Below are 14,306 nucleotides of genomic sequence, written 5' to 3' on the forward strand. Positions count from 1 at the left end.
CTTCTTCATTATAACATACTGTCATAACAGGTTTTATCTTCTTCATTATGGATACTTGTCAGTTAACTCTGTTGTTGTCAGACCACAGTTCTCAGAAACTCAAAACAATTTTGGTTCTCGATCTTACTTAAATTGCTTACAGTTTTGAATTTTCTCTTGAATATTTCTGTTCCACCAGCTTAACCATGTCAGTGTTAGTTATGGCTATATACTTACTGAGATATTTAAGGTTTGGACAAAGTTTGGTTAGCTACTGTTGTGTTTTTGTTGCAGATTCTTACACAGCAATAAGCTAAAGAGTCTACCAAAAGGTGTATTCTCCCACTCCAGACATCTGCGTCGGTTGTAAGTACATATTGAAGCTCCCTAGCATTGTGCACAAAGATGAGGGTATAAATAAGAAATCTTTGAAAGATTGATATTCTGGAAAGAAAACGTTCTCAACCATGAAAGTTTTGTATGGCTTGACATGGCCAATTGCTGAATCATGTCCCTTGTTTATGGGCAAGTCATGTCACAACACAAGCAGACAACAACCTCTCAGATCCACAAAGGGGGTTGACAAACAAAACCATGTCAGCAGTCTGTTCACAAATGTGATCTGAAATACTGATGACTTGTACAGCCTGACTGGCATTCCTACTGTCTCTACTCTCTACATGTGCCTGGGTAAGTGTGGGTCTGGTACTGTGTGATCAGGTGGGATCAGGATACTGGTCCATGTATGACACTTACAACTGACAGTGTGTTGCTGATACGCTTACCCAACATCTAATGTAGTTTGCTGTATTTGACTGGGAAATTGGTAGAGGCCATGTCAAAATCTGCATGACATTGGTATCTGGAAATGGAAGCACCCAAACAGAAATGGTCCCCAACAAAGCCTTTTTATAAGCACATTTAAAAATATAAGACATTTCTATTAAAATACAGGTTTAACATTTCCAGAGTTTTTTCCACTCTTAGTATATGGCACAGCATGAACCTCATGTTTTTTGATCATGGGTTCCATACAAATGGTAGCCTGAGTCTGTTTCCATGTGTCATCATTATGTAAAATGTCTTTGTCACTTTAGCAAGCAGTGACTTATGAAATTACTTATAAATAAATAGTTTAATTCATTACATTTGTTAGTTTGGAGTGGAAACTTCATGTTTCTAATACATATTGTGCAGCTATTAACCTTCCAAACAATGCTGGGATGGGTCTGTTCCTATCTTTGCCTGTAATGCAAAGGCGTTTCAAGATTATGTGTGCTGTCCATCAGGCCAAGACATAATCTGGGAATTGAAATCTTATGTTGACACCATGCGATGTTCGTTTGACACAATGCTTTGTTCAGTTGGCACAATGCTATGTTCAGTTGGCACAATGCTATGTTCAGTTGGCACAATGCATTGGGCACAATGTGTGATTTGAGTTATCAGTAACACCTTGATAGTTGTCACAATCAGTTAATATACTATGACGTAATGCGGAAGGACATGCAATGTACAGATGCATTTGTTTGTGATTGACAATTCAGACGATTGGACTCAAATGCACTGGTCTGTGACTGTCAGTTAATGTGGCTGTCCAACATGCTGAAGGAAAAACATGGCTATACACAGGCTGCTGCCACCTGTGAGTTTCCCAGCAAACTTCAGGGGAGGTCTCTCATGAGCATATCCCAGGATGACTTCCACTGTGGTGAGCATTCCTTACAAGCCTATTTCAGTTTTACTGTCAAAACTGATATCCATTCTATTACTGAACTATTCAGTTTGTAATTTTTTGTCTTTCTCAAGTGCACTTTCTAAACAACACCAATTTCGAATTTCTGTCAAATATTCTTTATACATGTCTATGACATTAAGTAACTTGTACTTTGGTGGAGGCATCAAACTTTTACATTTCAAAGTGTGAAAAATGTTTTCTCTTTTACATCCAGGGTGACAATGTACATACAGTAATTTGAATATGTACAAGTTTTAGGTGCTTAGTGACCCTTTTACATTCTTGCAGAATATCAAGTGGCTAATGATACTGACCATAGATCAGGTATGTACTGAGGTTTTATTGAAATTCACTCTCTCATACTTGCTTCATGCCATCTTCACTAGACGACTTTTCTTGGGACCACAGCAGGGTAATTATGAAAATGTGATTCCTTGTAAGATGACAACATGTTCTTATTTGGAATGACTTCACAAAAAGTTACCAATGTATGATGAAGCCAGTGTCATAAAGAGAAGTGGAGGCAACATGCATAACACTCCTTGTTTGTTGTGACGAGTAGTGGGTTATTATGTACTTTAGATGAGATATATGGTGTGTAATAAGGTCGCTGCAGTTCTTTGTCTTCACTGAATGTCTTCCTTTTCATTTTGCAATCAAAGGATTGAGAGAGGTAGGTCCTATTTATTTTGTAAGTGAGTGTCTTTGTAACAACTGGTTGAAGACAATGTTGATTCACAATGTCTGTCGTAATTGAGGGTGAAGGTAAGACGTTTGTGTCAGATTGAGTTATACCAATGGCATTTGATTTGTATACACATCCACATTGCCAAACAGGCTGTTAAAAATTGAGGTTGTCAAAGATTACAAGTATGGTAAATTGCTGTTTGTGGTTTCTGGATAAACATATACCTATTTATGGTTACTACAACCATATTGATGGTTGCCATACATAAATGATCAATCAGGTAACAATGGATAATAAAAGATACCAACTCCAGAACGATTTCAGTACATTAGCTTTGAAAAGACATTCTCAGCCATATTGAGGTTGTTAACAAGTTTTCATACATAAAGATAGGTAGGAAATTTAGGCCGCCATACAGGTGAATGGTGAGGTCATTGTTCATGGGGCAAGGACAAATATGACATGATCCTGGTTTACTCCCATCTACATGGGATGGTTTTCACCAATGTTTTGCTAAGTACATGTATGTTTAAAATATACAGTTTTAAAGAAAATGACTAAAGGTAGTGAATCATGATATATATAGGATTGAATCATATATTTTCATGGTATCGCGATACGTATTGTATCACTGTCATGAATTTTCTGTATCGTCACACCTACAATGAGCACTATTACCAGCATAAACCATTTTATGAAAGTAGATGATTTCTACCTGTAAGGAAGTACAGGCACTAGTAACAAGCTTTGTGTTTCAACAGTGTTATGAACCACATGTCTTAGTTGTGTGATATGTGCCTTGTATATATGCGAGCTGATCACTATCCAACCACCCAGTGATGCACGTAATCTTAATCCTATCCCATGTTTTCTGTTAGAAATGCCAAGATTTACAATGGAGCCAAGAGACGTTGACGTGACATTTGGCAACACAGCATACTTCACCTGTAGAGCAGAGGGCACGCCTAATCCAGAAATAATATGGCTCCACAACAGGTGAGTGGTGGTTTTGTCATTAGTGATTTTCTGTTGTTTAGTTGGGCATATATTCTGTAATGTGAGCAAGAGGTCCATCAGGAGGTTATTTCATTTTATAGAATCTTCATTTTCACATTTAGTGTTAGTTTAGGAAGGTAAATTTCTCTTTTAAACTGAAACAAGGCCCTCTATGTAATTGTTCTGTAATAGTTTATGTTATTCATTAAGTCTCTGTTTTGACAGGAAATGTAATGATACTCATTATTTAAGTGTTGCATTACTTTAATATGAGAATGAATGTGTATGAAAATGAGTTTAGCACATCCTGTCTCTATGCTAGTAGCATGTGTCACTCGAACCTAAGTTCATGCTAATCTGATTTGTTGACTTGAATTTGTTATTCTGATCATCCCCCAAGTAGAATTACAGCTTCTCAGAGTGGTACTAGGACATGCATTGGTGTATAACTGAATGTCTGGCTGTGGTGTTGCAGTGAAATGGTGGAGCCTGATAACCGCTTGACTATCCTCTCTGATGGTACGCTGATGATTCAGGAGACGAAGGACACAGATCAGGGGGCTTATGAGTGTGTGGCAAGGAATGCTGCGGGCGAGGTGAAGACAAATAAAGTGGAGCTGAGGTACTTTGGAGAGCCGGGTAAGATATGGAATATTCTATTACTGATTTGACGGAGCAACTAGTGCAGTGTCAGAGGGTGGACCCATGAGTGCATATACGCTCAAATCTTATTTGTCACCTCATAACAAGGTTGAAAGGAGTATGACACTTTCCATTTATGGGAGTAAATATCTATCAAATTATTTCAGTACATAAACAAATGCACACAACTGTGCTAGAAGGGAACTTTCCTATTGGCTTGCCTTTGGTGTTATGCCCCCATGTTTCTGTAGGATGTCCACAATCTATGTTTTGACCTTGTCCAATAAATACAAATTAGTCTTGTGGATGTCATCTCTGTGTAAGATACTAGTACTTGAGGTGATATGAATTTGTCATGTATATAAGAGATGTGTGATATTATGGTCACAATTAACTGAAAGTTTTCTGACATGTCTGTGTCTCTCTATGTCAAGCTGTGCAATAGAGACAAAAGTAGAAAGATGGCTTCATTCTGTGGACACAGTTTATGGAGATGGCTCATAATTCCCCTGCAAGTGCAGAAAAGACAAATTTGATAAATTTGGTGAAGATTCTTTGGATTTGTCGACCTGTATAGAAGCCATCTTCTGTTTTGGAGACAAATGAAGCTTAAGGTGTCTAGCTGTTTTAGCCAGCAATGCACAGTCAGCCATGATTAGAGTGGTGCCCTACCCTTTGGCAGAAATTTGTCAATTCCAAAACAGCACTACACTGAGCTGTACAGTATTGCATGGGTGTCAAATACAAGAGCATATGAAGGGATGGATATTATAAAACATAAAGAGATGCTTCATTTGGAACTTATATCCAAGTGCAGTGGACAATTAAAAGATGGGACACATTCGTATCTAGTAACTGTCATGTTCACAAATTATGTGAAACACATGCTTGGGTTTTAGATTTTTTGTCATTTCTTTTGTCAACTTTAGCCATATTAATGTTGTGATGTTGTGAGTCATTTTTATGTGTGTTTTCAGTGATCCCGACTTTCATGGAGACTCCAGCAGATATAACGGATGTGGCAGGTGAGACAATTCAGCTACTTTGTCGGGCATCGGGAAACCCACGACCAGACATCACTTGGACAAAGAATGGGTCCCCCCTACAAAGCAGCCCACGGTTCCGTCTGCTGTCCAATGGTGCACTTATGATCCGTGATCTGCGGGAGGAGGATGAGGGCCTCTACAGGTGCAGCGCGGCCAACAGCATCCAGACCATCACAGCTTCAGCTAGGGTCACCATCCAGTGTAGGTACTGCTTGTACACAGCAGAACACTCATTACTACCTCACCGTGGGGTCAGACTGCCTTCTGTTGACTGCGACATTTCACAGTGAACCAGTTTCTGTTTGTGGCTGGTATTTGTCAGGCCCCCCTAAGTAATTGAAGGAATTACAGCAAATTTGAAGGAATTGCATCTCAAATGTTGTTTACATCTGAACCTCCAGGGGCATGACTTGTGACACTCTTCTGCAGTGACAGTCTTTTCCTAAAAAAATAAGCTATAGCTCCAACAACACCTCATACCTAAACGCATTCAACAAGGATGGTCAAAGATGGATAAGTATAAAAATGTAATAGTAGGAACTAAAAACAAAAGTCAGCGAGACGGGTGCTTCTTTGAACAACGCCATGTTTTGCTGCGTAAGTTTCCGTTCGTCACCGACAAATCACGGATGTGAGCTGAAAAATCTCCGAAGACGGCCGAGTGTGTTTCAAGTATTACCGACATTGCTTCCGATATGGCCGATGTGTTTCAGTTATTACCGCTAAATTGCTGATATGGCTGCAATTGTTTCGCGAGTGGGCTGCGTTTGTTTACATTTGAGATGCAATTCCTACAAATTTGCTGTAATTCCTTCAATTACTTAGGGGGGCCTGTTTGTGTTAAAGGTGATAGTAAGGAAAGTCGAGTTTTTTCTTTCCAGAACTTTTCATTGATAAGAAGTTTTATGGTGAGTCACATACTGGTATATAAAACTGCTTGTTTTTTTCCAGCTCCCCCTGAATTCTTTGTGATTCCTCGAGACCAAGAAGTCCCAGAGGGTGATAATGCAGACTTCAGCTGCAATGCCAGAGGGGATCCCAGTCCAGTCTTGTCATGGGTCAAAGATGGTATGTCAGTTAGATTCAAGGATTTCAGATTAGTTCAAGGACAGTGTTTCACCTAGCCTTATAGCTGTATAATATGTCACGAAGATATATGTCATTGGACAAGAAAGTAAGTCACAGAGGTTATAGCTGTATATCAGATTGTCAAGCATAATAGACATTTGGGTCATGGACAAAATGTTTTCTAGAATGTTGAGGTATGTCATGAGTAAAGGATCTAAATGACCCAGTAGATTTAAAGCATAGAAACAGAGAAAGACAGAAATGCGCTTGCAGAATTTGTGTGACCCCTATACCAATAGGTTCTATACATGATACTTCACCAAGAGTTCTTCACTTCCGGTTAACCACTTTCAAGATGTGACAGTGAGTCTTAAACCTCTTTTCCCATGGAAAGAATATGTAAATAGCACCAATATCTAGTTTCAAAGAAATTATATTTTCAGAAAAATAAGTATTACATGAATTATATTTATGAATGGAGTTTTGGTTGGATCATCGTTAAACTTTGCAGGCTGATTTCACATCATTTCAGTATGAAGTACATAATTTCAATAAAATTTTCTTTCTGTTATTTAACTAATGACATATCCTTCGGATACCTGTCTGAAGCAGTGATGTTTACATTGTTCTGAAAATACTTACTATGTTGATTTTATGTCTTTTCAAGGACTAAGCAACAAGAAATTAAAGTGAAATTATGTGGTTGTAGCTGTGTTGATTCCTCCAACCCATGAGAATTCACAAGTATTGTACATATAAGTCTATGGAAATAAGGTTGAATGACGACTACTTATGTCTGGCGAACAGTTATCACCATATTTTTGCTGTATTTACAAAATTACTATTGCATATGTTATATTAATTAAACAGAATGAATTGTGTTACTTAATTAACTATTCTCCAATATGTCACAGCGATCCTGTGCTGCTGATCGTGTTTATATATAACATGGAATGTTTGTTCAGTGTCAAATGTACAGCCAGAAATGGGTGAGATTTTGAACAATCTGATTGATGAGAGTAGAGTGTAGACATAAAATTGAAAGTTCATACATTAATTAAGGAGAGCCTTCTGAGTTACGAAACTTAGTAAATACATATTTGATGTAACAAATTTCACTTAGTTCAAAATTACACTCACAGATATGATCAGTATTTTTCAGGTCAATATTTTCTTCAACAAAATGTGTACAGTATCACATAACAATAATAATTTGTTCATTATATACCATTAAATGAAAATTTCAGAAATCCAAAATGTACAGATAAAATCTTTTCAGGTATCAGTTGTACAGGATTGGTTACACTCTGAAGTTAAGCATATAACAATAATATTTTCCTTTTACCAGGCAGTTAGGACTTCAGAAAAGAACACCCAGAATGGACAAAAATATATTTATTACTTGTGAAAGAAAATATTGCAGCAAAACGATTTAGTGTCTGCATGTACCCTTTAAACTGAGTCACATGTAAAAAAAATAATGTCAGCAACTAAGAATCTTGTGTTATTTTACATCATCTGTATAGCTAAATCCACTGAAATTCAATTTCACAATAAATAATAAACAATTTTCAGTATCCATAGTCAGCAGCCTATTGCTGGGTGATTTTGAAAATCACGAATTAATAATTCAGTTAAATGAACAGAGAGAAGACAATGGCAAACTTCTGCAAAGTGTCATTTCTTGAGAATTTCTTATAGTTTATGTATCTCACATATACACAGGGTTCGAAAAAGTTTCCAGAGTTCCCTTGGCAGTGGATCTAGCTAATAACCTATGCATGAAAGTTACTAGACCACTCAATAATTCTCTAAATCAAACTGTGAATGGACAATGAAAACAAAATATTACAAAATGGCTTAATACTATAAAGAACAAATAAAAAAACACATCTATTCTATCAGGTTCAGTCTTGTATGATTTAAAACTGTATAATTACTGTGACACATCAGTGAGAGTGGAATGTTACAAATTGACACTGCGACTAACAACAGAGATTTACTGTCCTTTTACTTGTCACAGGACAGGGGGCCAGTGACTATTTTGAACAGTGCATATACATCAACTTCCTGACATTTAATTTGTAACAGAGTGCATCATCGGTAAAGTCTCAAGATTTATTACAATATGATTAAAATTGTAATCGCGTGTGAACATTTTTTTCCATTGTCATTTGCAAACTTTGGAGGATGTACATATTGCTGGAGAATGATCCCAACCAAAGTTATTCTTGGGTGAGTGAGTGAGTTTAGTTTTATGCCGCACTCAGCAATATTCCAGCTGTATGGCGGCGGTCTGTAAATAATCGATCTGCCCAACTGGGAACCGATGACATGTGTCAACCAAGTCAGCGAGTCTAACCACCCGATCCTGTTAGTCGCCTCTTACGACCAGGAAGAGCCTTTTATGGCAAGCATAGGTTGCTGAAGGTCTATTCTACCCCAGGACCTTCACGGGTCCCAGGGAGACTTGGTGCTCGATGTATATGTTTTGTTTGTGTGTGAAATGTAAGCTTTGTACATGGACAGTGTGATGTTCTTGCGTGCACTTGGTGTGGCCTGATCTTACTGTTGCTATTGCAGGTCGCCCCATAGCCACCAACAGACGGTACACTCTACAGAATGGGGGACGCTTGTTCCGCATCCTAAACACTGAAAGCTCAGACACCGGACAATACACTTGCCGGGCAGAGAATGCAGCAGGGGAACAGCAAGCCAGTGCCAGACTCCACATCATCTCTCACAGTAGGACATGAAACCTTGTAGTGCACATAAGCTTGTCATATAGTTAATGACTAAACCTGTTTGACGCTGCTCTCAACAGTGTTGTAAACAGGGATATGTCAGCATGTAAGAATATAGGAGTAAAGTGCCTCCTTAGGAGTTATCAGACCTTTGGGTGTAGTTATGTAAATACGCAGTTTTTCATTTCAAGTTTAATGTGTTAAAGAAACTTAATTCACAGGTAAGATTTAGCGGTTGAACATGTAACTGCTTGTAAATACCTCTTGGGCTTGTTTGCAGCTGCTCCTGTGTTCAGTGAGCGCACTGTTAGCAGTGTGCCCACAGCTGGCAGCGACATCAGTCTTGAGTGTCGAGCAGAGGGAAACCCTCCTCCTCACTACCAGTGGCGGAAGGAAGGGCGGCGGATACGCAACAGTCAAAAGTATAACCTACAAGGCAACACTCTGACAGTACGAAATGTGCAGCATGGTGACTCAGGCAGATATGACTGCATTGCCCAGAATCTGGCAGGGAGATCGGTCAAGTCAGTTGATGTGCAAGTCCAGGGTAAGTGTCACAGTGTTGTAGTGGTAGGAACAGAATATTCTGCTGATTTAGAGCTGCCTCATCTCATACATGTGTACCTTCAATTCTGTGTATGTTTGTCTTTTTACAGGAATTCCAACACCTTCCAGGAGGGGAGACAACTTTGTACACACAGCCTCAAACCGTGCTCGGTCAATAGTGAATAATGCCATCAACGACACTTTGCGGGACCTTTTCAACAAGGACAAGACACATACTATTGAAGACTTGCTGAGAATTTTCCGTTACCCTGCACCAGAGGCACTTGAATTGGCAAGAGCAGAGGAAATCTTTGAGCAAACACTGAATATCATCCACCAGCATGTCAGTGATGGCAACACGTATGATCTGGAGGACCATGGTAAGCTGGCACCCTACAATAATAGTCTATCGCAGGATATACATACAGCCAACATAATGTTAATAGAAAATTATAGGATAATTGTTGGTTTACATAGAGTGAAAGAAAGAGAGCGCATGGACATTGACAAGTGCAAGTGCCCCAGTGGAAACAAACCTCAAATATTACAGATTATATTTTTAATGAAGTGAAGCAGATGATCAGGATGTGTTTTTTTCTTGTGTTTACAGAAGAGAATTACCGTGAGCTGGTGTCTCCTAGTCACCTCTCACTAATTGCCAACATGTCTGGTTGCAAGAACCAGTACCAGAGCATTGACTGTTCCAACACATGCTTCCATCGCAAGTACCGTACTCTGGATGGCACCTGTAACAACTTCAACCAGCCTGAATTTGGGGCATCCAACAAGGCTTTCCTCAGGCTGCTGGATCCCATCTATGAGAATGGCTTTAATACTCCAGTAGGTATGCTCATTTACTTTTCTTGCCATTTTGCAGAAAAAATCGATAGTGAGTGATTCATGTTAGAAAGAACATACGCTGTCTCTTCCTCATGGAATGACATTTGTGACATGCGAGTAGTTATGAAAGTGTGTCATTATGTAATGTGTAGTGTCCCTGTTTTAGGCTGGGTGCGCTCCCGCCGATACAATGGTCAACAACTTCCAAGTCCACGCCTCATATCGTCGTTGATGATGTCCACGAGTCATGTGACAGAAGATGAAGATTACACTCACATGCTGATGCAGTGGGGGCAGTTCATGGACCATGACCTGAGTCTTGCACCTCAGTCAGTGAGCTTTGCAAGGTTCAGTGATGGTCGTCGGTGTAATGAAAGCTGTGAAAATATCAGTCCTTGTTTCCCTATCTCAGTCCCTAACAGTGATGACCGTGTACACACGAGGTGCCTAGGCTTCTCCAGGAGCAGTGCAACGTGCAACACAGGAAGCACCTCCATATTCTATCACACTGTGTCTCCTCGCCAACAAATCAACTCTCTCACCTCATTCATTGATGCATCTAATGTGTATGGTAGTACTCAGAGAGAGGCAGAGAGCTTGAGAGATTTATCAAATAACAGAGGACTTTTGCGGGTGGGATCCCTGACACTGCGAGGGTCAAGGTACTTGCCATTTGATGACGACACTCTCTCCCATGTTGATTGTCAGATAGAACCAAGTAAAAGACATGTCCCATGTTTCAGAGCTGGAGACCATCGAGCAAATGAACATCTTGCTCTGACAGCAATGCATACACTGTGGTTGCGAGAACACAACCGTATTGCTACAATTATGTTACAGCTGAATCCACACTGGGATGGCAACAAGGTGTATCATGAAACGAGGAAACTAATTGGAGGTGTCATGCAGCATATATCATACTCACATTGGTTGCCTAAGATTCTAGGCAAGAGAGGAATGGAACTTCTAGGGCCATATACAGGATATGACCCAAGTGTAAACCCTACCATATCAAATGTGTTTGCTACAGCAGCATTACGATTTGGACATTCTTTAGTGCAGCCTGTGATATTTAGACTGAATGAAACATTTCAACCCATCCCTGAAGGCAACCTACCTCTCCATAAAGCATTTTTCTCTCCCTACAAGATAATGGAGGAGGGTGGCATTGACCCTCTGCTGAGAGGCATGTTTGGGGTAGCAGCCAAGAAGAGGATGCCTGGAGAGCTGCTCAACTCGGAACTGACAGAAAAGCTCTTTTCACTGGCTAACTCTATTGGTCAAGATCTGGCATCACTCAACATCCAGAGAGGAAGAGATCATGGCCTACCATTTTATAATGCATATAGGAACTTCTGCAACATGAGCCGAGCTCGGACATTTAATGACTTGCGGCATGAGATTAGAGACAGGGACACGCGAGCCAAGCTGCAGGATCTGTATGGCCATCCTGGTGCGTATTTTCACATTTTGTCAATGGTCAGAACAAATTAGATCTTTGTGATATATTAATTGCTCAAAGTCAGCAACAGTTCTATTGTAGATGGCATGGTCTTCATAATGTATGTATTGAATAAATGATATTTGACACAAGTATTTTACTGTATTAATAGGAACCTCTTTCTAACGTATACTGATTATTACTGATTATGTTCCTAACATTTACACTTGTTCTGCACAGATGAAATGGATAATGTTGATGTATTTGTGGGAGGAATGTGTAAGTGGGACTGTTTTACACTGACATTTATTCTTTCGTTCAACACAGATAACATAGATGTATTTGTGGGAGGAATGGCTGAAACACCAGTAGAAGGTGCCAAGGTGGGCCCAACTTTCCTGTGTATTCTAGCAGATCAGTTCAGAAGGCTACGGGCAGGAGACAGGTAACTTTCGCAACATTCACTCAGTGAAATATACTAATTCAGATTATCACAGGTGTACTTTGAATTAAATTGTTTGGGTGTTGATTTGTGTCATTGATGTGCTTAGGTTCTGGTATGAGAATCCCGGCGTGTTCAGCAACGAGCAGATTGTTCAAATTAGGCAAATGTCACTTGCAAGGGTGATCTGTGACAACACAGACAGCATCGACAAAGTCCAGCTGGATGTCTTTAAACGGAATATTGGAGATTACAAGTCCTGTGATGATATACCCCGCCTGGATCTTCGCATGTGGACTGACTGCTGTGAAGGTGATATACTATCCCTGCATGGCTGCTTCATAAGCCCAAAGATTTATTAGAACAAATATAGAATGTAAATACCATTGGGATAGCATGTCAGTTTCATGACTATTTGTTTCCAAACTCCACACCAGCCATAAATATTTATGGAGGTCAAAATGCAATATAGTTAAGTACAGGTTTACCGAAACAATTTTTTATGGATAGACTATTTATTTATTAAAATAGATGTAACGTTTCAGTGCAGATGCTAAAGCTGTTATAAAGCAAGTGATACACAACATGTTAGCATCTACACCAGAATGTACCCATTGTAATAAAGAAGTTGTCTATTTATAAAGAATTGTTCCTTTTCAAAATACTTATTCCAGCTTCTAAATGCCAGTCAAAGAAGGTACCGATGTAGTGGGGGCAATATTATGTTTGGGGTGATATCTTGGATCTTTATAGTGATAAACCTTTGCCAATAGACCAGAAACTGAAAATGCTATCATTCAGTAATGTTCATTGAAAGTGTATTGCAATTTAGTATATATATACAGTTTACAATATTATGCACTATTAAACCCTTTTAGTTATTTAAGTAACATGTTTTCAGTCCTAATGTGATCAAATTATCTGTGTAATTACTTGACGTGTTGAGTTGAATTAAGGATCTTTTCGGTTTTCAGACTGCAGAAGGACCAATAACTTCCAGTCCTTTGCTCGTCATTTCCGTGGCCGTCGTTCAGTCGAGTACAGCTACCCAGATCACCAGGAGGCGGAGGAGGTGGAACAGCCAGCAAATGTGACAGAACCAGTGTTGGCTGCTGAGGAAAAGCCAGGATGTAACTCCACAGACACTCAGGAGTCTGTCATACAGGATGACGTCATGCTCTTGGACTCCCGGCTTGAATGGATGGAAGCAACCATGGCTGAAATGGTCAAAAATTATAGCAAATTAAAAAGAAAGGTACAAACACACAGATCAGTGTGTCGATGATAAATTTAGAGTGCTCCTCTGTTAGACCGTTCTATATCAATCTGGCAGGGCATTTACTCATAGAAAAACATTGCCTTTAAGCTAACACCATTGTTATTGCATTAGATATTCTGTTCATCCATCGACTGGATTGGTTAATAGATAGTATTAGCATCAGCAATCAAGTCTTTTTGGGAAGGATAGAGCCGTCTGAGAATTACTACACATCATCTGTCATGTGTTAAAAGCAGGGTTGTTTCATATCATTGTTTGTCCAAAAGAATGGTCTGAAATGAGGTTATAGGAAAATGTCCATGACTGGTTACTGAAGTTGGTGGTTAGGGCTGCAGAAACACTGGATGTGCACAACAGAATATCTTGGAGCACTGTTTGTTGACGGTTCATGGATGGTGTGGGCATGCCATTTACTTAAAGACTTTAAGATATTTCAACTGCATATTAACATGTTCATGTCAGGATGATAACTGTTTCAGTTGCGCAACATGCAAAGGGTGCTGCAAGGCAGGAACTACTACTGCAAGGACCACAAGAAGAAGAAGAGAGTGCATGGGGAGAAGTGGAAAATAGACTCTTGTAAAATATGTCAGTGCAAGGTTCGTTCATCATGCTCTGTATTGCAGTTTTATTTAAAAGAATATGTTAACAACATTTAATTTCTGAGATGTTCAAAATATTCCAGAGTTTTTTTAATGACACATGAAGAAGTCAATATATAACTTCTCACCAGATGAAACATTTCATTTGAATGCAGCGTTATTCAAATTTGATTATAGTAGATCAGGATAACACAAATTGCTGTTTTCAAGTAGAAAGTTTTATAACTTTTGTTACAAAAATGAACAGTCCTTGTG

The 14,306-nt window shown here is 39.2% G+C and overlaps 1 protein-coding gene across 2 annotated transcripts in view; it reads left to right on the forward strand.

The window, feature by feature from the left end:
* The window catches only part of LOC137291418 (peroxidasin homolog), a 203,084-nt gene that overhangs the window by 183,710 nt on the left and 5,068 nt on the right, over positions 1-14,306 (forward strand). Inside the window, exons 5-20 of one of the 2 annotated variants that reach the window (XM_067822751.1) lie at positions 274-345; positions 1,527-1,690; positions 2,006-2,041; positions 3,284-3,401; positions 3,877-4,040; positions 5,021-5,290; positions 6,041-6,157; positions 8,741-8,902; positions 9,182-9,448; positions 9,558-9,827; positions 10,058-10,291; positions 10,454-11,740; positions 12,056-12,173; positions 12,280-12,482; positions 13,145-13,425; positions 13,929-14,048. In XM_067822751.1, the coding sequence (XP_067678852.1) occupies positions 274-345; positions 1,527-1,690; positions 2,006-2,041; positions 3,284-3,401; positions 3,877-4,040; positions 5,021-5,290; positions 6,041-6,157; positions 8,741-8,902; positions 9,182-9,448; positions 9,558-9,827; positions 10,058-10,291; positions 10,454-11,740; positions 12,056-12,173; positions 12,280-12,482; positions 13,145-13,425; positions 13,929-14,048 (3,883 nt within the window). The remainder of the gene's footprint in view (positions 1-273; positions 346-1,526; positions 1,691-2,005; positions 2,042-3,283; positions 3,402-3,876; positions 4,041-5,020; positions 5,291-6,040; positions 6,158-8,740; positions 8,903-9,181; positions 9,449-9,557; positions 9,828-10,057; positions 10,292-10,453; positions 11,741-12,055; positions 12,174-12,279; positions 12,483-13,144; positions 13,426-13,928; positions 14,049-14,306) is intronic. The other variant, XM_067822752.1, reaches the window with a different exon arrangement.

This window comes from Haliotis asinina, chromosome 7 (genome assembly GCF_037392515.1).
Source record: "Haliotis asinina isolate JCU_RB_2024 chromosome 7, JCU_Hal_asi_v2, whole genome shotgun sequence".
Taxonomy (NCBI): Eukaryota; Metazoa; Mollusca; class Gastropoda; order Lepetellida; family Haliotidae; genus Haliotis; species Haliotis asinina.